The sequence below is a fragment of the Galeopterus variegatus genome, unplaced genomic scaffold (genome assembly GCF_000696425.1).
Source record: "Galeopterus variegatus unplaced genomic scaffold, G_variegatus-3.0.2 Scaffold3768, whole genome shotgun sequence".
NCBI lineage: Eukaryota > Metazoa > Chordata > Mammalia > Dermoptera > Cynocephalidae > Galeopterus > Galeopterus variegatus.
In genome coordinates this window covers 38981-65311 of record NW_007729879.1, presented here as the reverse complement: position 1 = coordinate 65311, position 26331 = coordinate 38981, and the positions used below count along the sequence as shown (strand labels likewise).

The 26331-nt window shown below is 37.4% G+C and overlaps 1 protein-coding gene across 1 annotated transcript in view; it reads right to left on the bottom strand.

The window, feature by feature from the left end:
- SLC30A9 (solute carrier family 30 (zinc transporter), member 9) overlaps nucleotides 1–14485 on the bottom strand; it is an 80386-nt gene extending 65901 nt beyond the window's left edge. Inside the window, exons 1-2 of the mRNA XM_008585941.1 lie at nucleotides 14228–14485; nucleotides 4713–4883 (exon numbers count right to left, since the gene is read on the bottom strand). Of these exons, the coding sequence (XP_008584163.1) occupies nucleotides 4713–4883; nucleotides 14228–14339 (283 nt within the window). The 5' untranslated portion in view covers nucleotides 14340–14485. The remainder of the gene's footprint in view (nucleotides 1–4712; nucleotides 4884–14227) is intronic.
- Between the last annotated feature and the right edge of the window lie 11846 nt (nucleotides 14486–26331).

Here is a 26331-nt window from a genome sequence, read left to right as displayed (position 1 = left end):
CATCAAATAGTTTCAAGATACAAAACTGCAAGGAACATGAACAATCACAGTTACAACACATGCATATGGCATCATGAATGATAGCAAGAAAGGAAGGAAAAGTATAACACAGTAAGAACCAAAAAGATTTAATATAGCAGAATTTCCAGTAACAAAATAAAAAAATAGGAAAATGGTCAGGGCCCCTCAGATGTTCAGAATTTTGCCAAGTATTTGCTGTAAATATCCTCAGGTGTTCCTTGTTCCTACTTAATGTAATTGCACATGGGCACCCAGGTGTCCAGGGTTATGGACTTAAGTATAAAAAGAATAAAAGCTCTAATCCACAGTGCTTCTCAGCTTGCCAAGTATTTGCTGTAAATATCCTCAGGTGTTCCTTGTTCCTACTTAATGTAATTGCACATGGGCACCCAGTTGTCCAGGGTTATGGACTTAAGTATAAAAAGAATAAAAGCTCTAATCCACAGTGCTTCTCAGAACTCTCAAAGAAGCCACTAGGACAGTTGCTCCTAGATCTGAATAAAACCCATTCATTTTTCTATACCTACAGCTCCCAGGACCTTTTTTTCCCTATTACCTAGCTCACAGACCTGTGTGTGGAGGGTTTGTGACCCAGTCTGAGCAACAGACTTGAGGGGTCTGTAAGCCCACTTTACAGACATCTTAACAGATGATGCAGTTACTAGCAGATTCATTGGACACCCAACCATGTACTGGTCACTGCATCATGTTAAGATGACAACAGGCACCAAACAATTCAGATGTCCAAAGCCAAATCATCATCTCATTAAAATATGCTCCTGCTTTGGTATTCCTCATTTTAGAAATCAATAAAATCATCTACACAATTGCCCAATATAGTAACCAAGTATCAGTACTGTCCTTTATTTGACCCTCTCCTTCATCCACCAAATCCAATCACCAAATCCTAAACCTCTTGAGTTCATTTACTCCTTTAAGAAAACATTTGCCATTAGCCTAGTTTAGCCCCTCATTTGTATGAAGGTACTTCAAAAAGTCTGTGGAAAAACAGATTTAAAAGATAATACAAATCTTTCCATGAACTTCAAAAAGTACCTTCATATTACTACTTTGTCTTCCTCCTTTGCAGTGTTTGCCATTTTGCAACTAAAATCTTAAATCTAATCAAGTACTTACTCTACTTAAAATACTCCAATAGGTTCTCATTGCCTACAAAACGAAGTTCAAACTCCTGAACAAGAGCCTGATCTGACTACTGCTTACCTCTTGAGTTTAATCTATTGTACTTTCAACACTACCAACCCCAACACCAGGTCCTCTACTCACCAGTCCAGGCAATTTTGCCTCCTTTCTCCACCACTCAACACACAAATACCTACTTTTCTTTCATGTCCCTAACCAGACATCATTTTCTTAAGGAAAGTTTCCCTAACTACTCAAAACTCAGGTGTTCCTCCCATATGCTCCTGTAGCACACTGAATTTCCCTTATCATAGTATGCACAATATGATATTTCTTTGATTTTCTCCATTAGTAATAAAACAAATATAAACTCAGAAGTCATTCTCACTTGATGCCATATAAGAAGTGCTTCTCATATAAGAAATACTTCTTAAATAAATTAAAGAATAAATGAATAAATAACAGACTTCCTCTTAATGCTTCATGGCAGACAAGATACCTTGAACAAAATCTTTTTAAATGCATTTCTAATCTAGCAAAAAATGATATGAAGAGGGCAAAACGAAGTGAGAGCAGGACTCTACAGAATAAATGAGCCCACCAAAGCCAGCTTTCCCAATGATTTCTGTTGAAACTTGTATTCTTTGAGCTCCTATTTTCACAGCTGTAAGAAATATGGGAGACCAGAGAATAAGAGCAGGATCTTGCTCAAGGTGGGAAGTCTAACAGGAGACACCCAGATAAAAAGCTACACACGTGGTAAAACTGTAAACTAAAAATAAATAATATGCACAGAAGGGAATAGCACGTAAACAGTAAACAGGCCTGTCTCTACTCTGGTGTTAAGTAGCAGGGAATAAAAAAACTCCCTTGAAAATTTTGACGATAAGTCAACTCTTACACAGTGTACAGTCTAAATACATGCTACCAAAATGGTCTAAAAAAATCTAAAGCAGAGAATTTAATTTTATTTGGTCCCAAGTTGTGTCCCCAGCAGCTAGCAGAAGCAAAATCAAACCCTTAGGCAAGTACACATCTTCAGTCCCAACAAACATCAAATAGTTTCAAGATACAAAACTGCAAGGAACATGAACAATCACAGTTACAACACATGCATATGGCATCATGAATGATAGCAAGAAAGGAAGGAAAAGTATAACACAGTAAGAACCAAAAAGATTTAATATAGCAGAATTTCCAGTAACAAAATATAAAATAGCTATGTTTACCATGTCTAAAGTAATGAAAGAGAAGTTTAAAATTATAAGCAGAGAATTAAGAGACCAACCAAGCAAGGTGAAAAACAATATCTAGAAATGAAAATTACAATCAATGAAATTAAAAACAACATACATAGTCAACCACCAGATAACAGGTAACTAAACAGGAAATCTGTAAACTAGGTAGATGTAAGGAAATAATCCAGAATGCAGGCCAGAAAAAAAAAAATATGTTAGAGAGGTTTAGAGACATGGAAAATAAAGTAAGATCTAACATACTAGAGTTCTAGAAGGAGATAACAGAGAACTGAAAAGAGATATTATCTGAAAAGATAAAAGAAAATTGTAGAATCCCGCAATTGTGGGAAAATACCAATCCTCAGCTCCAGGAAGCCCAACAAATCTCAAGCAGGAGAAATATAAAGAAATACATACCTAGTCACTTCATGGTAAAACTGCCATTTACACCAAAGAAGAAGACTTTCAAAATAAAGTTCATCAAATAAAAAAAGCAGTCAAATAGAAAAGCTATGATAATAAAGGCATGATATCTGACTTCTCAACAGCAATAGTGAAAGCCAAGAGACACTGGAATAACACCTCAAATGTGTCTTTACCACAAAAAGATCCTGATCTGAGGGTAATTCTATAGAATTTACACTGGACAGAAAGATCAGAGAAACAAGAAAAGGTGGGTAACAAAGATTTTGGATAAACCTAAACAAAAAATGTATATTTTATAAAAGGGAAAGAACAGAACAGACACACAATATTAGTCAACAAATAGCATGTAATTTGGGAGGGGATGATCAGAATTAAAGCATTCTAAGGTCTTTGTATTTTTCAGAAGAAATGTAAACTTATCAATTACGTTTAGACTTTGAAGTACAAACATAGAGTATATAACTTACAAACAAGTGTGTGTAAGTGTGTATGTATGGGGGAGAGAAGAAAACGAAGGAGAAAAATTTTTAAAGGCAAAAAAGGAATTAAAAGAAAAAGAAGGAAGAGCAAGGAAACATATAATAAAATGACAGCAATATGCCCAAATATATCAGTGATTACAGTAATTGTCAACAGCCTAAACTTCCAGTTAAAAGACAAAGATTATCACACTAGGACAAAAAAAAAGTTAAACTCAAACGATGGAAAAAATTATACCAGGCAAATATTAACCAAAAGAAATCTGGTGAAGATGTCACTAAAGCAAAAGAGTTGCTCTATAACAATAAAAGGTGTAATTTATCAGTGTCATGTAACAATTCTGAAAGTGTATGTATCCAGTAACAAAGTCTCAAAATACAAAAAGCAAAAATTTACAGAACTATAAGGGAAGACCATCAAACCTACCATCAAAGTGTGATACTCTAACATCTCTCTTGGTAATAATGGCTTAAAAATAACAGAATACAGATCTGTACAGCATGACTAAAAATTGGAATTGACATACATAAACACTGCACCCAGTAATCAAAAATACACATTATTTTCAAGTGCATGAGGGCCATTTAGAAAAACTGACCAAGTGATAAACCAAAAAGTTAGGCTCAACAAATTTCAAGACTGAATCATACAGATCATATTCTGTAACAATACAAGATTAATACAAAAAGATAACTAGAAATATTCCATCCATCTGGAGATTTAAAATCATACTTTAACAACTAAAAAATCAAAGAAGAATCACAATGGAAATAAAAATACATTTAGAACTACAAATAATAAAAATGCTATATATCAAAGCTTCTGGGATGTGTTATGCATTACCGTGGCTTAAATGCCAACTTCAGAAAAGAATGAAGGCTCAATATTAATGAGCTAAGTATCTAAGTGATAGTTAATAAAAGAATAACAGAATATACACACAAAAAAAGCCAAAATGAGGCTACAATTAAAGAGTAAAAATTAATGAAATACAAAACAAACATAAAAAAAAGTAAAAAAAAATTAATACTTGGAAAAATAATAAAAGACAAAGCTCTGGCAAGATTAACCAAGAAAGTAAGACAAACATTATTAAGAATGAAAAAAAAAAAGGACATAACTACATATACTAAAGAGAGTAAACAGAATATTATGAACTGTATGCCAGTATATTGAAAATTTAGTTTAAGTGGATAAATTCCTAGAAAAGAACAGAATTTAGCAAAACTGAGCCAAAAAGAAACAAAAAATTAAAGAAATTAAATCAGCAGTTTAACAGCTCTCATAAAGAAAACATCAATCCAGATAATTTTACAAGTAAATTCTATCATTCAAGGAACAAATAATTTTACACAAACTATTCCAGTATACAGGAAAAAATGATTTAAAAAAATTTATACATACCTGTTTCATCAAATGATGGTAATTTTTCCACTCTGAGAGTTTGTGATCCCCGTCCTTCTTTCTGAACATTTGTGGAATACAACTTTACTTGACGACTCAGTGTATAAACATATGGGTGACTACAGGGAACCATGTTTGAAAAGCTTCCAAGTGTCACTAAATTCTGCCATTCTAAAAGAAAAAAAAATTCTTTTAATTTCAAACCAACTTCCAGAGGCACAATTGCCAAGCCACCCTTCTCCACTGTTGGTGTTTCACTGACCCCTAGGTAAACAGGGACTACATTTTTTAAAGAAAAAAAAAGGACAACATTCCAATTTTTTCTAATTTATAAACTTACTTCTATGGAAACTTTTAAAAACATATAAAAAAGCAAATAAAACATTCATATTATTCAGCTGTGCTGAAAGGTGTCTAGAAGATAATAAATACTCTTTATTTTGTATGGTGGTTGTACGCTAAAAAAAAAAAAATGTTGGCATGTAATGTGCTTTTCAGAATAGAGGACTCTGGGTAGGAGGGTCAGGAGGGCTTCTCATTCAAAATTATCCCGTGTACTCCTTCCACTAGCTGGAGACTTATTCCTCTTTCATTTCACAATCAATAAGTGAATTACATTAATCAGTCATTCATAATTTGTCACTGATTTTTTTAATCAGATAATTAGATCAACATTTGGTGAGATGCCTTAGTATCTGAGAATTTTAATTGAAGGAAGAATAGAAGACTAATTAGGAAGCACTTCAGCTGCTCCATCCGGGTTGACTGTGGGCTTTGGAAGGCTCAAACATAGAAGGAAAATATATTCCATAACTGCACCAAAGTGGTAGAAAATTAAATCTGTCTCTACTCCCCTGTGGCCTCTTTCTCTTATGTTTTACTATGAGTAGGTACTAAGAATTTCAGTTTTTGAAAGAACTCAAAAACCCTGTCTAGATAATTCACATTTTCCAAAGCTTTAGGTGAAATAATGAAATTATATCATTACAGTCAAGTTTTTCCAAGAGTGGAGGGTTGAGCATTTGCAAGTGGAAACTAGAGGGCTGGCCTGTTAGTTCAGTTGGTTAGAGTGCCACCTTGTAACACCAAGGTCTAAGATTCAGATCCCCACGCCAGCTGCCAAAAAAATAAAAAGTAAAAATAAAAGTTGAAACTTTTCTAACTGCTTAATAATGATCTTCCAAAAATGTTAATTTATATATGTGTACGTGCAAATATATGCCTTCTGAAATGAAGAAAAACCTTTTCTTAACAGCTCAGAGAATCCATGAGGAACATAAGTTACTGTGAATGTTGAACATAATTTGAAAAGCACGAGGGACATATGGCAGCCTAAGCATTCACTCTAGTTTCAGGCTTGGAATTTATTTTCTTGAGAAACTTCCTGATGCCAGCTTACTCTTTCACTTATTTGGCAAACTACTGAAGGCCCAGTATATTTTTGGTCATTTGCATCTATTTCCTAAAGGCTGAGTAAAGCAAATATAACAATAGAAGACTCCTGCACATTGAAATATGTAGCCTATTAGCAAAATTAGGACTAGGCAAGGGTTCAAACAAATTCTCCTAAGACACTCATAGTCCAGAAAAGCATCTTCACTATGGCCACTGGTGTTCTGACTTTTCAGCCCTATTCAAAATATCTTTTGTAATTTTTACCTGACAAAGACAATTATGCCATCAGCACTTTTTTTGACCCAATGATGAAATATTTTTACAGTGTTTGTGCTAAGATGTTTAAAAAGGGATTACTCCACAGTCTAAAAATCCTTCTTCAGAAAATGACTTGTTTCCATGACTTCATGCTAGATTTTCTTCAAGGTTCTCCTTAGTTTTTAAAACATTTCATTACAGACAATTTCAAACATATGCAAAGGTAGGAAAAAACAGCACAATAAACTTTCATGTACCCATTGCTTACTTTCAACAATTACCAACTCATGGTCAATTCTGTCTCATTTTTACCTGCACCAAAATCTCCCCACCCCTATATTAATTTGAAGCAAATCTCAGATGCAAAATAATATCAGTCATAAATATTTCAGTATGTGTTTCTAAGAAATGAGAACTTTTTTCACACAGCCACAACACCGTTACTATAAGTAAAAACATTCCTTATATCAAATATTCTCAATTTCAAATTTCCAGTTGTTACAAATGTTACTATTTTTTCCCAGTTTTTATGTGAAGAGATCCAAATAAGGTCCCCATACTGTGATTGATATGTCTTTTAAATCTCTTTTAAACTACTGATTTTTTTTTTTTACTGTAATTTTTATGTTGAAAAAAATCAGGCCATTTGTCCTCAATTTTTGTCCTGTCAGTTTTCTGCCAATCAGAATTCGGCCAATTGAATTCTCATGGTGTTGTTTAACTCATTCTTCTATATGTTCTATAAATGGATGATGTAAAGGCTTTATCCAAATTCAGGTTCTTTTTATGAGAACAACACTACTTGTTAAGTGGTAATGAGTTCTTTCAAGAAGAACCATACAATATCTGGTTGTTGCTTTATTTGTGATGACAGTGTCTACTGCTGTTCAATGCCTAAAACCATTTATTCATTAGGTGATTACAAAGTGATGATATTCTAATTTTATTACTCTTATTACTCCTTCATTTATTAGAAAACTTCTACAAAGAGAAAATTCCCCTCATTTATCTGGTTACACAGAAGTATAGTTCCTAAAGAAAAGTCAGGCTAAATGCTTAATTCTTTCTCTTTAATTTTATTATTTCTCAAAATAATTAGGTCATTACCTACCATCCTGCAGTGGTGACACATTTTTAATTTGTGTATGTATCATTGCAATTTCATAGATTTAAATGTTACTTGGTATATTTCAATCCATTTTAGTCATTACCCTGATTAATGTTCAAACTGTCCCATTTTTGGCCAGTAGAGGTCTCTTCAAATTGATTCCTAAGTTCTTTTGACACTCCTAGTAATCTTTGATAACTTCCTTGCTACCTGTTTTGAAAAGTCCTTAATTTTTAACTTCAGTAGAATTTCAGGTATCAGCAACTTTAAAAGTACACATTTGGTATAATAAAAGGTCAAAAACTGCACATACAATAAATTACCATCTTTAATAGCTTATATTCTAAAAACTATACAAGACTACAGTAGACTCAATAAAATATAATACCTGATACATAGCAGTAGAAATACAATCATTTGTTGAATGGATTACTGAATTCATTAATTCTCATAGTCATAAAGATAGTAAAAAAATATCCACCATTAACACCCTTTCTTCAAAGTGACTTCTAAAATAAGATATATATCGAAGATTAACCTCTAGTTTAGCACTTTCTGTTCTACTGCCCTGGACAAGGACTTCCTTATTGCTGTATAAGGATACTTCAGAAAGTTTGTGGAAAAAGAGAATTACGAGATGATACAAATTTTTCCATAAAGTTTTTGAAGACTTCTTATACAAGGGTACTTCAAACAGTCTGTGGAAAAAGAGAAAAGATAATATGAATCTTTCCACAGACTTTTTAGAGTACCCTTTATAAGAGCTGTTTCTTCATCAAGACTGCAGAGCTACTGGTATCTTATCATCAATCTAGTCACAACAATATCACCCTTCTCTGCTTTTATTTTACTGTTCTTACCTGTGTAGCTCCTAATGACCACTACTCATCATTTCTCTCTAATCTGGTTTGTCACTACCACTTACCCTGGTTTTCAGAGAAAACCTGACCTTCTTTTTTAGACTACGAACAATAACAACAACAAAAAACTCCTTTTCTCTCATGCAAACTAACAGTTCAGTTTATTGTATATGTTGCTTCTACAACAACAATAACTAAAAACAAAAAGATTTTTTGCAGGGGCCGGCCCGTGGCTCACTCGGGAGAGTGTAGTGCTGATAACACCAAGGCCCCGGGTTCGGACCCCAAATAGGGATGATCGGTTTGCTCACTGGCTGAGCGTGGTGCTGACAACACCAAGCCAAGGGTTAAGATCCCCTTACCGGTCATCTTTTAAAAAAAAAAAAAAAAGGTTTTTTTGCAGCTTGAGTATATTTCTGGCTAAGTTCAAGACCAGTGTCAAGCATGTAGCCTAAGTCTTCCAGATGTCAGTTTCCTTACTTGAGACTATTTTGGTAGTTTTCTCCCAAAACTTCTAAAACACTGACATATAAATACTAAATAATCATTACACTTGTTTTTAAAGAGGTTACTAAGTGTGAATTTAAAATACATAATAATATGGAATACAAAGACTATTCTTCATGGTATTATTTATCACAGGAAAAACCAGAAACAAATGTTCCCTAATAGAAAAATGATTAAGTCATGGCAGGTCCCTATATTTTTATTATGAATTCATTAAAAACTTTTAATGACAAGGGAAAACATTCGTGTTATAATGTTGCATGAAAAAAAGCAGGAAACTAATACAGTATGATTTCAACTTTTAAAAATGCGACTGGTGGGCCGGCCTGGTGGCGCACTGGAGAGTGCGCCGCTTGGGAGTGCGGCGGCGCTCCCGCCGAGGGTTCGGGTCCCATGTGGAGACCGGTTCCCACTCACTGGCTGAGCGCGGTGTGGGCGCAGCACCGAGGGTTGCGATCCCGTTGCCGGTCCCCGGTGCGGGCGCGACACCGAGGGTTGCGATCCCATTACCAGTCAGTAAAAAAAAAAAAGACAAAAAGGAAAAAAAAAAATGCGACTGGTGAAATATTGGGATTATGCATAGTTTTTACTTCATACCTTACATTTTTCTGTATTTTTAAAAAATGTCTACCATAAAAAAATAAACTAAAAGTATATCCATTGCTACATTATCTGGGACTTCACCAAAGTCTTACTAACATCATCATCACAATCTGTAATTCAGTCTAATATCGACATTGACTATCTTTAGTTTACTTTTATCCTTTCATAGCCGAAACTGCAGGAAAATCCCTTTTCTGCCTAATCATCCAGCAAGTAGAAGTGTGACCTACTAGCTCAGCCTGGAGGACTACTCTGATGTGGTTTTTCTCCAGAACAGAGTAAGGAATGGAGAAACCTTTTTTTGAGTGAGGAAACAATAGGAGAAACAAACAATTCCTGCACTGCATCTTGGCATACATCTCTACAGCCTTGCATAATTCCTTTTTAATATTTGCATAGAAAAGTAAAAACAAAAACAATATTTACCAAGTGCCAGATAACTGTGCTAAAATGCTTTACCTATACTACTACACTGTATACTCCAAAACATATCTCAAATCTATACACTTCTCTCCATCTCCACTGCTAACTATCATGGCCAAACCACCACCTTGCTAGCCTTCATAACTATAACAGCCCTCCCCAAATCTCCTTATTCATATTCTCCCCTTTCCAAACCATTCTACACACAGTAGTCAGAGTGATTTTTTTTTAACATTGACCTTTTTTAAACATTTATCCTCAGCAGAGGTATCCCCCCCCCAACTTCTTTAAATAACTAAGAACACTGACAGTTATAAAAGATCATTTTGGCAGGCTGACAGCAAGATTCTATGTAGATCAAGTTAATGACAGAATTTCTTGTACTTTACTATAAAATGAAGCCAACCATAGTATGTGCCTCATAGGGTTTTAAGAGAGGTTCATTCAGCAAAGTGCCAGGAGTTGTAGTCACCATTCGCCCTGCTTATTTCTTTTAAGCACTTTAGATATGTTTTCTTATTTCTGATGTCTGCCCTATAAAGCTGAAAACTTGTCTTGTTCAGCACACTACAAGCAACTACAACACTGGCCCCTCATACCATTTCTTTAGACATGCTCGCCTGGGACTCCACCTTTTCTGGTAAGTGATGACTTGGCCAAGGCACGAAAGATAAAAATGAGAAGATCTGGGTGGAAAGAGCAATCCCCACAGAGAGAAACTATAAGGACCAGATAAGTAGTATTCAGGAATAAAAAGAAACCTGCTATGGCTGGGGTAAGGTGGGGTGGTGTGAAATGAAGTCATTTACCATAGAAACTAAGTAACATTTTTATTATTTAGAAGTACAGTGTATATTTACTGTAAATCATTTGAAAAACACATAAGGTTAATAAAAAATATTTTTAGAGGAACCCACTGTTAATATCACAGTGTATATATTTTATTTTTTCTAGTTTTACCTAATAATATATCAAGGGTATTTTCTCATGTCACTATTTTTCTAAATTATGATTTTTTTTTTTTTTTTTGTCTTTTTTCATGTCCAGCAACGGATCACAACCCTCAGTGTCGCACCCGTACCGGACCGGGACCGGCAACGGGATCGCAACCCTCCGTGTCGCACCCGCACCTACATTGACTATCTTTAGTTTACTTTTATCCTTTCATAGCCGAAACTGCAGGAAAATCCCTTTTCTGCCTAATCATCCAGCAAGTAGAAGTGTGACCTACTAGCTCAGCCTGGAGGACTACTCTGATGTGGTTTTTCTCCAGAACAGAGTAAGGAATGGAGAAACCTTTTTTTGAGTGAGGAAACAATAGGAGAAACAAACAATTCCTGCACTGCATCTTGGCATACATCTCTACAGCCTTGCATAATTCCTTTTTAATATTTGCATAGAAAAGTAAAAACAAAAACAATATTTACCAAGTGCCAGATAACTGTGCTAAAATGCTTTACCTATACTACTACACTGTATACTCCAAAACATATCTCAAATCTATACACTTCTCTCCATCTCCACTGCTAACTATCATGGCCAAACCACCACCTTGCTAGCCTTCATAATATTATAATATCAGGCCATAATAAATGTACCATAATATATTTTAATTTCCAACTCTTCATAACTATAAATAAGCTACCAACTTATTACTATAATGAACTTCTGCAGACATTTTAATATGTATCTGACTATTTCTTCAAAATAAATCCCTTCAAGTGGAATTGTTAGGTCAGAGGGCATAAACCTTTTAAAGTTCTTTTTATAAAAAGAATAACTGACCTCAAAAAACACTGTTAACTATACGTTCCCAATCAGGAGTAAGAGAGTTCCTATTTTCCTCCACCATCAATATGGGGTATCATCGTTATGAAAAACTCAGCCAATACCAGATAGGCAGTGAGTATTAAAATCCTTTAAACTTTTACATTCATGCTTTTTAGTGAGTATGGAAGATTTTTACATTTTTACTGGCTACTTGGACTTCTTTATAAACTCCTTATTCATTTCCTTTATCCACTTTTCTACTGGAATGTCCACTGGTTCGTAAAAATTCTTTATAAATTAAGGATACTAACTCTATAACTACACTATCCAATAAAGTAGTCACTATTTATTGAGCACTTGAAATGTGTTAGTCCAAACTGAAATGTGCTCTAACTGTAAAATACACACAGAATTTTGAATACTTAGTACAAAAAAAGAAAGTAAAACATCTCAATAATTTTTATATTGATTACATGTTAAAATGTTTTGAAAATATTGGGTATATTATTAAAATTAATCGCATCTGCTTTTACTTTTTTTAATATGGCTACTGGACAACTCAAAATTACGTATATGGCTCTCGTATTTCTTTTGAACATGTTCCTCTAGAATATTTTCCTTTTTTGCCTTTGAAGTATTTCTAATTTTTAAGTAACATATTCAAATTAGGCAATTTCTCATGGTTTTCGCCTCTCCTTATTCATTATAAGGAGACTATAAAATGCCAGCCACACAGGCATTTTAGAAGCATAAACTAAACTTTATTTCTTGACAAAGAAAAACATGTTTTTGAATTTTTCCTCCCAAAATTTCTTGAAATAGTTGTTTCTTCTCACACACATTCAACTTAAATATAGTATGCTTCTCCTAAATGATTTTTAAATTTTACATGTTTTTGAATTTTTCCTCCCAAAATTTCTTGAAATAGTTTTTTCTTCTCACACACATTCAACTTAAATATAGTATGCTTCTCCTAAATGATTTTTAAATTTTATCATAGTTAGGTTTGCCCTTTCAAAAAATGTTTCAGTATTACTGAAACTAAATTTTAAACAAGGTTATTTTTAAAACCTAAGTGTTTTTAAGTGTGAAAACACATTTTGATTTTTGTAGTAATAAGCATTCCAAAGAACTTTGCAAAGTCATTCTGACTGGTGAGATAGGTAATTATTATCTGTGTTTCACAGACGGATGAGACAAAGAGCACACAATTTTCAACATGATGACAGCTACAGAGAACAGGGATTGCAAATTACACTACTTCAATTCCTTTTTACCAACATTTATAGGGCAGTTTAAACTAAATTTAGCAACCACTACACACAATTTCAGTGTAAAATGCCAAAATCGCTAGGTTAATAAAAGCTATTATGTTAGAAACTTTACTCGGAGATTCCAGAGTATAGTAAAACCAGATGACTCATTCTGTTCATAAGAGAACCAGGTGTACTGCCAATCTTGGAAAACTCAAGGTGTATTTTTCTATTACTACCAAAAAGCCCTGAGATCATTGCTGTTAAAATTAATTCGTCTGAAATTTATGAGCCAGTTTTTACATTTATTGCAAATAAAAGATACGAATATATTTTCATTTATTTGCACAGCTTAAGAGTCACTATAGCTTATACCACTTAAAAACTTGAATGACTACAACTTTCAACAATACAAGAGGTCACAAACATGCTACAAGTTTTTTCAAAGAGATTTTTGAGAAATATTTCTGTTAATACTCTTTGCACCCCCCAAGAATCAGGGGGAGTAGGTTAGAGATGGATTTTGCTATCTCTTCTCCTTAAGGGTTCCTATTAGTTCTCAGTGTCAAGCTATGGCATGTCAGGCTATGGCAAAAGCGAAGGTAAGCCTAATTAGAGCTCACAAGTTCAATGTTATTTTGGAAACTCTAGAACAATTTAACTTGAGTCAAAAGAGAACGGTGAGAGAGAAGGATAAAAATTCTCGTCAACCACTTTTTTTCTGGGTTACAGTTCCAGCAGACGCCTTTTCACCAAAAGAACTGTTAACGGAACTCAAGAATTTTGTTTTCAATTCCGTAACTGGGCTCATACAAAGATTATGAGATACCCTCATACTTCTTACGAAGATACACAAATATTGAGTAGCACCCCGCTTCCTTTCAAGAAATTTAAGAAAACAAGTTGGGAGTATGAGAAAAAGAGCAGAGAGCAAGAAAACCGCGGCCAAAAGGGCTAAACGAAGGTGAGAGTCGGTGAGCTCAAAAGATCCTGGAACTCTGCGGATCCACAATATCCAACTGCCTAGGGGGGCCACCTCCGGACAGTACGATGCGCATGACAGGTTTTGGGGGGAACAAAGCGGTAGACTTCAGAGGTACAATCCGACCCACGAGCTGCCCGCCTCAAGTGCCCGGGGGGCTGTGCTACGACCACGGGCGGGATGGGGTCAGGGAGACCTGTCAGGATCCCCCGCAGGCTGGGCAGGCTGAACTATAAAGGCGGGGGACAGAAAGGAACGCTCTGAGGTTGGGAAAGGGCAAGAGGGCGACGAGTGCCGAACTCGGCCTGGCCCTCTGCTGGGCTTTCGCGGAGCCAGCCACTGGCGCGGACACTCACCCTGACGGTCGCTAGAACCGCGGGCCGCCGCCCTGCAGCGCAGACGGAGCCGGCATAGGGAAGACCAGCTACATCTGTGGGCCGCAGTGGCGGCGGCCAAGCCCGGTAACATCCTGGCGGGTCAGAAGCCCCCACTCGAACACCGCCTCCTGCCCCCGCTCCGCCGGCAGCACCAACTGACTCCATAGACCGGACACCAGACAGTACCTATGCCTGCGCCGCCACAGGCGGCCTCAGCGACCCGGAAATCGTGACGTCACTTACAGACGCCCGCCGTGGAGGCGGCGGAAGTGACGTACACGCTGAGCGCAAATCGCGAGGCCTTCCGTCCACAGACCCGCACTGGCGTGGGGAGGGCGTGGCTGCAGATGAGGTGTGGCGTTCTCCCAGTCTTCTTTCGCACCTGTTCTTTTCGCGCTGGCTTGTAAATTGTTTGCATCTTAGCAACCAGGAAAGCCCTGGGAGTAGCGGCCCCCTCTGAGGACTCTGCCTCCTTCTTTCTTTTTTCTGGGCTCGAAGCCTGGGCCATGGTGTTGGAAATGGGAAGACAGGTAGGAAGGAAGGCCTCAGATCTTGAGTCTGTCTCCCTGGACCCTTCCTGGATAAGGAAGGCCAAGCGGAGGCAATCGTGTACTCATTCTCTCCGAACCTCTACCAGGGTACATCGTTCTCTTTTTAACACCGTTGTGTACGTAGCCAGTACCATGAAGGCAAGTACGCACTTCAGAATCAATTACTTGCCCTACTAATCTCTGAAGCTCAGATTCTCGTCTGTAATATAATAAAATAAGAGGTATATGTTGTTCATGATATGTCGGGGTAAACGGAGATGTGGAGACTTAGAAACAGTCTGGTCCCAAGGAGAAAGAAACCGGAACATTGTTCACCACAATGTTAATTAACTGAGTTGTATCAGACATGCTCATTCAGATCTCAGCTCAAACTCACCTGAGGCCAGCCTTAGCCACCGGTGGCTATGGTAGACCTGGTCATACTCTACCCCCTTGTCCTGTATACTTTTCTTCAAAACGCGTATCACTGTGAGAAATTATCTATGAATTTATCTATTTTCTGTCCCCTGGAATAGAAGATAAGCATCATGATGCTGGAATCTTGTCTGTTCTGTACACTGTAGTATCCAAGTGGCTAAAACAATGACTGGCACAAATAAATTAGTTGAATGCATGGTGGTTTGTTTTAAAGTTAATCTGTGTTGCTTAACTATATTACTACAAAATAATTTCAAGGGGAAATTAATTAGTTTTTTCCTAATTTAGAATCAATACAGTCTTTTATACCGATTGAGATAAATAAACCAGATGAAGGGGGTGGCCCGGTGGCGCACTGCTACAGTGCGCCGCTTGGGAGCGCGGCGGCGCTCCCGCCGAGGGTTCGGATCCCACATACAGACCGGTTCCTGCTCACTGGCTGAGTGAGGTGCGGGCGCAGCGCCAAGGGTTGCGATCCCGTTGCCGGTCCCGGTCCGGTACGGGCGCGACACTGAGGGTTGTGATCCGTTGCCGGACACGAAAAAAGACAAAAAAAATAAATAAATAAACCAGATGAAGGAAGTGCATAAATTATTACAAGAATGGTAAGCAAATTTAACTTTCTATGACACATAGTTTAAAACATTCAATGGACAAACATTAAAAAATGCTGTCCCATAAATATTCATAGCCTCAATATTACTCAAAAATCTGAATATTACTGAAAAGTTGTTTTCCCTTCCCTGTAAATAGATTTTAACAAATTCAACTTTATGATGTAGAATAAAGGTATAACTCTAATTTTAGGGTAACTATGCAAATATCCATTAACCTTTATGGATAATTCTCTCTGAACAAAACTAACCTAATGCTTTGGATTCTTAAAATGGCCCTGGTTTCAACTCTCATTTTAATCAAGTCTGATCAAAGCTTCTTAGGTTTTATTTTTATTTTGTGCAACAGGATTTTTATTTTCTTTTTGTTTATATGTACAGTATTTTCTAATCTGTTTTACAGGAATATACATCTCTTTTGTGATAAGAAACTTTTTAAAACATACATTTTGTGCAGGGTTGTTAAAATAATTTTAATGACACAGCCATGTGATGTGTAGAACATAATGCTGGTGCAGAGTAAATTTTCACCACATGTTAGTTTTTTCCTACCCTTCTTTTCCCTAGAACAGCTGAAGTGTAACTTGACTTAGACAATTTTTATAAACCTCCCATAGCCTTGATTTGCAAAATAATTTTTAAGAACAAAGTGGACCATGCTATGTTATCTTGTTTAACCCTCACAATGCTATATCACATAATAAAGTCTCAATGGACTTGGATTAAAATAATTCTGCTTTTGCCTTGGTGTTCATACTTGTCCTGCTGGATAGTCTTCAAAATTTTCCCAAGTACTGAAAATTAAGGTAATGTCAGTTTTAGAGTTCCTTGGGGGAATTTCCTTTGACCCTAAATTCTTTGAGAAAACCCATCCTTACCAAGAGACTTGGCTTTTATGCTCCATTTGAGACAAATTCAGCAGCTGCCAATATGTACTAAACAGGTAAGATTCTAGCATAATAAAGCTTATCTTCTATCGGAGAAGACAGAAAATTTAAAAATAAACAAATAATTTCAAATAGTGACAATAATAACAATATTGATTACTAACTGCCAGACCCACTATGTGCATTGTCTCATTCATAGCACCTTAACAAGTTACAGATGAAGAATCTAAGGCACAAAGATCTGGCTCCTAAGCACCACTCTCTACTTTCTAAGTCAGTGGGTACTGGCCTTTGGAAGAAAATGTAAAGTCCTTAAAAAGACTTGAATGACACTTTGGTCTTTCATTGTTTTCTGGAATGTAGGTCAAGAGAGCATTTCCCCAGATTTTTTTTTACATCATTTTACATGTGATCAACATGATATTAAGTTTTCTGAATTTCGTGAGGAGTCATGATATAAATAGATGCCTAAATATAGGGAAATATTAAGTCAGATAGATGGAAATAGAAGTAGCAAAGGGGTGAAACTGTCATTTGATTATTACCATACACCATAACTCCTGCAAGATTTTCCCTCACTGAAAAAATTCCAATATCTTTCAGAAATTTGCTTCTATAATTGAGCTGACAGTTCCATGGTTTCATCCTGTGTATAGCTTTGGGGAAATGATGATTCTGATCATGAGACAAACTTGCTGGTTATCTGGAAAACTGACTTAAATAATCCATTACAAAATAAAGTGAATGGCTCTACTGTTAGGCTTACCAAGAACAAATTTAATTTTAAGCAGAGATATACAAGGGTACTTCAAAAAGTTTGTGGAAAAATGGAGTTAAAAGATAACATGAATCTTTCCATGAGCTTTTTGAAGACCCCTCATATTTTCTGCCATCAAATTTTTTTCCTGCAGGATTTGGGGAGGAAGGAGCTTGCCCACATGAACACTTCAAAATGAAAATGGCTTACACATGGGTAAAAAGGAGAATAATCTGGCCACACCCAAGTGTGTCACTCTGCTGTACGACCATGGTCAGATCTGCCATCAAATTTTTTTCCTGCAGGATTTGGGGAGGAAGGAGCTTGCCCACATGAACACTTCAAAATGAAAATGGCTTACACATGGATAAAAAGGAGAATAATCTGGCCACACCCAAGTGTGTCACTCTGCTGTACGACCATGGTCAGAAGCAATACGGGTCTGCACAGACACATTTTGCATGTATAGGCAAATCTATATATGCAGGAGAGCATAAGCAAAAGAAGTGAATGTGGGAGTTGATACTGTTTCTGACCATATTGCTAATCCTCATCTCCGTTTTTCAAAGAAATTTGGAGATTTTTCTTTAGTTCATTCAAGCAAGAATGTGACAGAATATGGATTCAGACTCACGTCCTCTGACTCCAAATCTGTATATGTGCTTGAGCGACCATTGTAGGGGAAGGTAGAGAAGAGGGGTGAGTTGCTCTTGTGGGTTTACCCCTGATATTATTCTATAAGTTCACTTGTAGGGGCTGTTTGTCACAATTATTATGTGAAATAATCATATAATACTCCACTAGCATTAAACTTAGGTTCACTCTTTGCCCCTTGCATCCAGGAATAAAAAAGAGAATGATTTTCCAGTGATGACCATATTCCTAGGTCCTAGCTCTCTTATTCAGCTCTTATGCTCTCCAATAATACCTTCTGCAATTCACCCAGTAGGGTAGAAAAATGTGTATATAAATAATTTCTGTTACTATATGTATTAGTCCATTTCTGTTGCTTATAACAAAATACCTGGAACTGGGTAATTTATAAGAAAACAAATTTATTGCTTACAGTTGCAGAGGCTAGGAAGTCCAAAGTCTGGGGAACACAGCTGGTAAAGGCTTTCTTTGGTGGTGACTTCAGTGATGGCAGGGTATCACACTGCGAAAATGGCAGAGCAGAGAGAAAGACAGACGCTTCCCTCTTCTTTTAAAGCCCTCAGAACCACGCCCTGACCACCATTTTTAATCCATTCACTAGGGAATGGTCCTACAAGCCAATCACCTCTTTGGAACTCCACCTTTCAATTACCGTAATTAAGATTTCCCACCCTCTTCACAGTCACAGTGGGGTCCAAGTTTCTAATACATAAAACTTAGGGGACACAATTCAAACTTCAGTGAGTTTTGGGGGGACATAATATAGTCCACTGCATTATATATCATTTTCTATTTATTATTTATATTATATACAAGTAGTGTGGAAAATAAACATACATATTCTACCACACACACACCCTTTCCCCAGAGGTTAGTGAACAAGATTTGGATTATAGTTACTACAGTAGGGAAAGTCAAGCTACCAAATACTCCTGGGGGCAAGAGAGACTGAACTGTTCTATAACCTTTATCCTTGAGAGAAATAAGCTGAGGACAGAGCATGGAGATTTGGTACTTTTAGAGGGGGCAGCACTTGTGAAACAGTTCTAATTCCCTCCCTAAAGCCACAGGTGGGGGCACCAAGAGAAATTCTCATTGTTTTTAAAACTTAAACTTTTTATTGAAGTATAATACACAGAAGACTCAAATCTTAAGGGCACAGCTCTAAGAATTTTCACTGATGAACAGAACTGTGTAACCAGTACCCAGCATTGCCAGCTTCCCAGATGCCTCTCTTCTAGTCATTACTCTCCTACCCTGCAAATGCACCAGTAATCCTGCTTCTAAGAACATAGATTAATTTTATCTGTTTGGGGACTTTGTATGTATGAATTGTACACTATGTACTCTTTTGTGTCTGACTTCTTTATCTCAGCATTATGTTTGTGGGATTCATCCATATCGTTGTATTTATTCTCACTGCTATATAGAATTCCATTGTGTGAATATTCCACAGTTTTTCCATTCTACTGTTGATAAGCATTTGGGCTAACATATTACAAATTATGGTGAACACATGTATGCATTTCTGATGGATATAAGCCTAGGACTGAAATTACTGGATCATGGGGTATGCAAACTTCCAGCTTTAGCAGTTACTAGCAGTTTTCCAAAGTATTTGTACCAGTACACACTCACAGTAGCAGTGTGTGAAAGTTCTGTTTGCTGACAACTGCACCAACATTTGCTTCTATCTTTTTTTTATTTTAGCCGTTGTGGTGGGTATGGAGTGGTATGGCATTGTGATTTTACTTTGCAATTCTTTGGTGATAAATGAAGTTGTACACCTTTTCAAATGTATATTGACCATTTGAATCTCCTTTTCATATCCTACTCAAGACTATTGCCCATTCTTTTAGGTGTCTGTTTTTCTTATGGATTTGTATGAGCTCTTTAAATATGCAAGAAATAAGTCCTTTATTGGATGTATGTATTACAAATATCTTTTCCCACTCTGGTGTTGTCTTGTTCTCTCAATGTGTCTTGATGAAAGGAAGTTCTTACTCTTAACATTAACTATCACTTTGCCCAAATTATCAATTTGTTTCATTAATGGTTAATATCTTTTGTGTTCTGTTTAGGAAATTTATACCTATCCCGCGATATTAGTAAGTTGTGGGATGTCTTAAAGAAGAGGAGACTGATATCTCCATCCCCATTTGGATATTTGCTTAGCCACCAAGCTTGCTGGCCTGCCCCTATGCTATGAATTTAGAGGAATTTTTGAGCACTGGGGAGAGATGGTACAGGGACTACAGAGAATTCTTATTATATAAGGACTATGGATCCTGTCTAATCATACAGATCTCAGAGTTGGAATCATGGAGAGTAAATGAGATTGACGCCTATAGACTTGCCATAAAACATAACATGGGGCAAGAAGTACATATGTACAAGGAGAATGTGGTTCACCACTGCCAGCTGGAGTCAGCTGACAGATACAAGAAGTCTTACAAGGGGCTACCAAAGCAGAGGGAGCTGCTTGGGATTGAGTTTCTCCTCAGTGGAGCCTGTTGGGATACCCATGCATCTGACAATGAACTAGATAAGCCACACTGACATACAGAAAGGGGACAGCAACCATACCACAGTTAGGCACTTAAGATACTACTTATTTTCCTTCTTGATCCTCATGACTCCTCCATCAGAAGAGCAAATATGTGGAAGAGAGAGAGGTGTGTGTAAAGAGAATTGGAACCACAGGTCTTGTCTGTCCCTGAGGGTAATATGTTTTTGAATTAAATGTGAGACTGATGTTTTAAATGAGTAGAACTAAATCTCAATACCTGGAATGAAAGTTTTAATAACTAAAGAGGCTGATACCTAGAGGCAATGAAGTTTGACAAAGTACCAATCATAGAAAATATGTGACTTAGATGCTTACGCCTCGAGTTGAGATTCTCCATCAAACTGGTTACACATCTCTGTCTCCCCTAGTATACTGTGAACATCTTTAGACAGAATTGTTTCTTATTCATCTTTATATCCTTAGTGTAGTGTATAATATAGTACATGGACATAGGAGGTATGTGAGTGAGTGAATGAATAAAGGAATGAATATTATGAGAACTGCATAACTGTTTTGATTCTTCTTCAGTCCATAGTCTCCATTAAGAAGGATAAAATATTAAGGTTATTTATGCAAATCTATCCAACTTCTGTTCTACAGAGAGCTTTCAATTCACTTCCACTTCTTTTTCTGATCAACTCTCCTTCCCTCTCAATAAACATATAAATAAACCTACAAGGAGAAACAAGGCTTTCCCTTTAAACGTCAAATGACTTTTGACCTACATTCCTCAAAGACTCTTTCAGCCTTTAGGATCCTTTCCTTCTCGTTTAAGAATCTACATGCTCTGCCTCCAGCATTCCACTCAATTTCCCTCATCCACCATCTCCTCCCATTTCTCCATAAGTACCCTTACAACCCTCATAATTCTGCCCTTCAGGCCTTACCAGCCTGCCTGCCCCAGCTCAGGGTCCCATATTCCCCCTGCCCAATCATATCACGTTGTCTTTGCAGCAGTGTTCTCAACTGGGGGCAACTCTTGGCAATGTCTGGAGACATTTTTGATTGACACAACTGGATACTACTGGCATTTAGTGGGTAGAGGCTGGAGATACTGCTAAACACCTACAATGCACAGGGCAGTCTCTCACAACAAAGAATTACACCCCATTGAAATGTCAATAGTGCCACTGCTGAGAAACCTTGCTTCTCTCAGAGTTACAGTTCAGAACTGCATATTAAAGGCAATGCTCACCAGCTTCCAGCAACTATATATATGTGTATTTTTTTAATTCATAGATCCTCACATATGCATCTGAATACTGACAGTTTTTCCCATCCAGCTGTGTCCATGTCTGAAGCTACTTCCCCACTTCAGCACTACTGAGGAATAGGGGCCAATAATCCTCATCTTCTTACCTCAAATATCTATACAAGTGGGGATAGGAAGGTAAAAAGATAAACAGACTCTTACCCTATTCTACTCTCAGTCTCTTACAAAGTCATCTTCCACATATTTCAACAGCATAGACACGCTTCATTACAGCTTCTTTGTTCCTCCCATCTTGCTAACACTTTTTCCTAACACCTCCAAAATTCCTCTTCTTGTCTTTGGGTAGCTTGCTGGAAATAGTTCTGTCTGACATCAATCTAAATGTATCAGATTTCTGTGAAATTTTACACAAATCATTTGCTGTCTCTAAAAATATCCAGGCCTTTACTTTCTAACCTATTTTTTTTTCAAGGAGGAGGTTGAATTAAGTAATTCTGGTATTAATTTTAACTATGCCATATCTACTTATGGACATGAGCAGTTATAGAGAAACTAGAATGGGAAGAAAACCCTGTCCCTGCCCTATTTCCTGGTTAGAAAGGAAGAGACTTTGGAAAAGGGAGGCCAAAGCATGGTTTGTAACAGGCTGAAAATATACACTTAAAAACTGAGACCTCAAGGCCAGCCTGTGGCTCACTCGGTAGAGTGCGGTGCTGATAACACCAAGGCCACGGGTTCGGATCCTACATAGGGATGGCCGGTTTGCTCACTGGCTGAGCGTGGTGCTGACAACACCAAGCCAAGGGTTGAGATCCCCTTACCGGTCATCTTTTAAAAATAAACAAAAAAACTGAGACCTCAGCTGTGTCTGTGAAGTGGTAAACAAACCTGACCATCAATTTGGCTTATTTACAATAAGGAAATAATCAATTGCAGTATTTCACATTCCTTTCACTCTCAAACAGAAGTAAACCATAAAGAGACATGAGACCTTACAAAGAATTGGGATAAATGGAAGAAATTAATAGAAAAGAACTAAACAAACAGAAATAAAAAAGAAGCAAAATGCTTTTTAAAAAGCTAAGAACATTTTAGAAAGTGTCCAAAGAATAATTACTAAGACCACATGTCTGTGACAAATGAATTGCAATCAGAGGCCACAGTACAAAAAAGAATTATTCATTAACTTACACGGTAGCATCTGCTATGTTTTATTTCAACAATTGAATTGTGCAGTAGTGACAGTGAATTCTAAATTTGAATATCTAATAATTTAAGAGTCATTCCTGCTCCCTACTTGAAAAGGAAAAGAAGAGAAAGAAAAATAAAGTTTATAGAAAAAATGGTAAACTGATGTCAAGACTAGTCACAGAATTCAATATACCATTTGAACTGGGCAACAGGCTTCCCATTGACCTAGCTGCTGAATATAGTAGTTCTTATGGCAACAGATGAGAAGCTCTGAAATGATAGCCCTATATTTTACACTTTGCTGCTTTTTCTGATAATGGGCTCACACCCTTATTCCTTTTCCATAAATAAAGTATTCAGTCCTTTGCTCACCCCACCCTCAGCCAAGAAGTGCCAGTCCATAATGGAAACCATACTCCAGACAATGGGTTTTGGCTATTACTTACTAGGATGTCAAATGAGAAAATATGCAACTGGTAAAGCTTAGAAGCAAGGTCAAAAGAAGAAAAATAAATTTGAAAGTAGATATATTTCTTAACAGTTGCTATTAGAAACAAATTATGGATTAAGCAAAATTTTTAGCTAAATTCAGATCTCCTGAGATGGAATTTTTTTTTTTCCTTTTTGTCTTTTTTCGTGTCCAGCAACGGATCGCAACCCTCAGTGTCGCGCCTGCACCGGGGACCAGCAACGGGATTGTAACCCTCGCTGTCGTGCCCGCACCACGCTCAGCCAGTGAGCGGGAACCGGTCTCCACATGGGATCCGAACCCTCGGCGGGAGCGCCACCGCGCTCCCAAGCGGCGCACTGTAGCAGTGCGCCACCGGGCCGGCCCCAAGCATATGACTTTTTGTCTTTTTTACTGACTGGTAACGGGATCGCAACCCTCAGTGTCGCGCCTGCACCGGGGACCAGCAACGGGATTGTAACCCTCGCTGTCGTGCCCGCACCACGCTCAGCCAGTGAGCGGGAACCGGTCTCCACATGGGATCCGAACCCTCAGCGGGAGTGCCGCTGCGCTCCCAAGCAGCGCACTCTCCAGTGCGCCACTGGGCCAGCCCTTTTTTTTTTTTTTCCTTTTTGTTCCCAGGCTCTTTTGCAGCTAAGGCCCATGCACGTGACAGAGGCTCCAATCAACCATCAGAAGAACATCTGTGAGAAGCTTCAATTTGAAAGAAAGTAATGGGAAAAGCAAGGCATCTCATGGAATGTATTCTGGCAGGGCAAGAGGTGCAAGACAAAATACATCTAGTTATATAGCTTCCAAGCCTGAATATCCACTCCTTGCAGAGTTTGTTAACTACCCAATGTCCTCTATTGAAAATTCTTCTCCTGTTTAACTAGGGTGTGTTTTGTCTCAAGCATTCAGAATGTATTGAATGCCTACTATGTTCCAGGCTTTTAGCAATGAACAAAACAGAAGATGATTCTTGTCCTAATGAAGCTTACACTCTGGTGGGGGAGACAGATGATGAACAAATATATGATAATGCTATGTGCTATATGATAAGCACTATAAGACATGATAAGTACTACAGAGAAAACTAAAGCAGGGAAGAAGAAGAAATGCCAATATAGAGGTGGGGTATAGTGTATTTGAATAGGGTGAAAAGGAAAGGTCTCACCAAAGTGACATTTTAATAAAGATCTGAAGAAAGTACAGGAATAAGTCAAATGGATATCTAGGACGACATTCTAGGTAGAAAGAGTACTTATGTGCTTGAGGCAGGAGTGCACTTGGCACATTCAAGGAAAAGCAAGGAAGCCAGTATGGCTGGAACACAGTGAACAAAGGGGGAAAGTAGTAGGAAATGAGGACCAAGGAGAGAGGGACGAAGAGGCACTTGTAGGTCATTGCAAGGGCTCTGAGAGTGAAAGCCACTAAAGGATTGTGTGCAGAGGAGACATGTTCTGATGTGTGACTTAACAGAATTGTGATTGCTGCATCAAGAACAGAAATTGGGGAAGGGGTCAGGCAAAAAGGGCTCAGAAGAGAAAAGTGAGGAAGCTATTATAATAATTAGGTGAGAGATGAAGACGGTTTTTTAGTCCGTAGTGGTAATTGAGGTGGGTCAAGAGCAATACTCTGATTCTGGATTTATTTTGAAGGTATAACTGATACAATTTGTTGACAGATTGGTTTTGAGACATTCTGATGACTTAATTCTTCTGAAAATTAGGATTAGCGTATGTAATTCAATGTGTTTTCTAAGAATCAAAAGACAGAAATATGTGCTCAACATTATTAGTAGTGGTATGTAAACCCTCTCACATTGATATACAACTTTGAAGTTAACACCATCTATCTGATGCATGTAATAAAATATATCATATTTACTATGCTTAAGTCATAAAGCCTTTTAACGTCCATTGTTTAACTCATAACAATCAAGTGATATAGGCATTACCTCTGCTACAATAAGGAAACTGAGACCCAGAAAAGTAAGTGACTCACCTCAGGTCACCCACTAGTAAGTGGAAGAGCCAGCCTTGAACACAGCCAGATCCTTTAACTCACAGGTTGAAGTGCTACACCACAGCTACACTATAAAGTGGCATTCTACCATCTCCTAAGTTTCACTTTTATATTTCTTAGTTATAAAATACTTTCTACGTATGTATCTTGAACACTAAGCCTATATGCTATGGACTGAATTGTGTTCCCCCCAAATTTATATGTGAAAGCCCTAACCCCCAATATGACTATAATTGGAGATAGGGCCTTTAGGAGGTAGTTAAGATTAAATGAGGTCATAAAAGCACCCTAATCCAATAGAACTGGTAGCCTTACAAGAAGAGGAAAGATAACTCCTCTCTCTCTCCACACACATGCAGAGAGGAAAGGCCATGTAAGCACACAGTGATGGTGGCTACCTACAAACCAAGAGAATAGGCCTCAGAATACCTACTTTTCTGGACACCTTGATCTTAGACTTCCAAGGCTCTAGAACTGTGGGAAAATAAATTTCTGTCACTTAAGCCACCCAGACTGTGGTATTCTGTTATGGCAGCCCAAGCTGACTAATACTCCACATTATGGAAAGAAAAAGTGCTTTAATCTATAGCAGAAGCCTTAATGTTGGCCAATTAAATATACACACAAGATCCCAAGAATGTTCAATCCTGATTTCAATTTCAGCCCATATAATCCAAACCACACTAAGTCCACAAACCAGTGAGTCTAGAGTCACTGTTTTTATCTATTCAACGTGTCCCTAAGCTCCATTCAC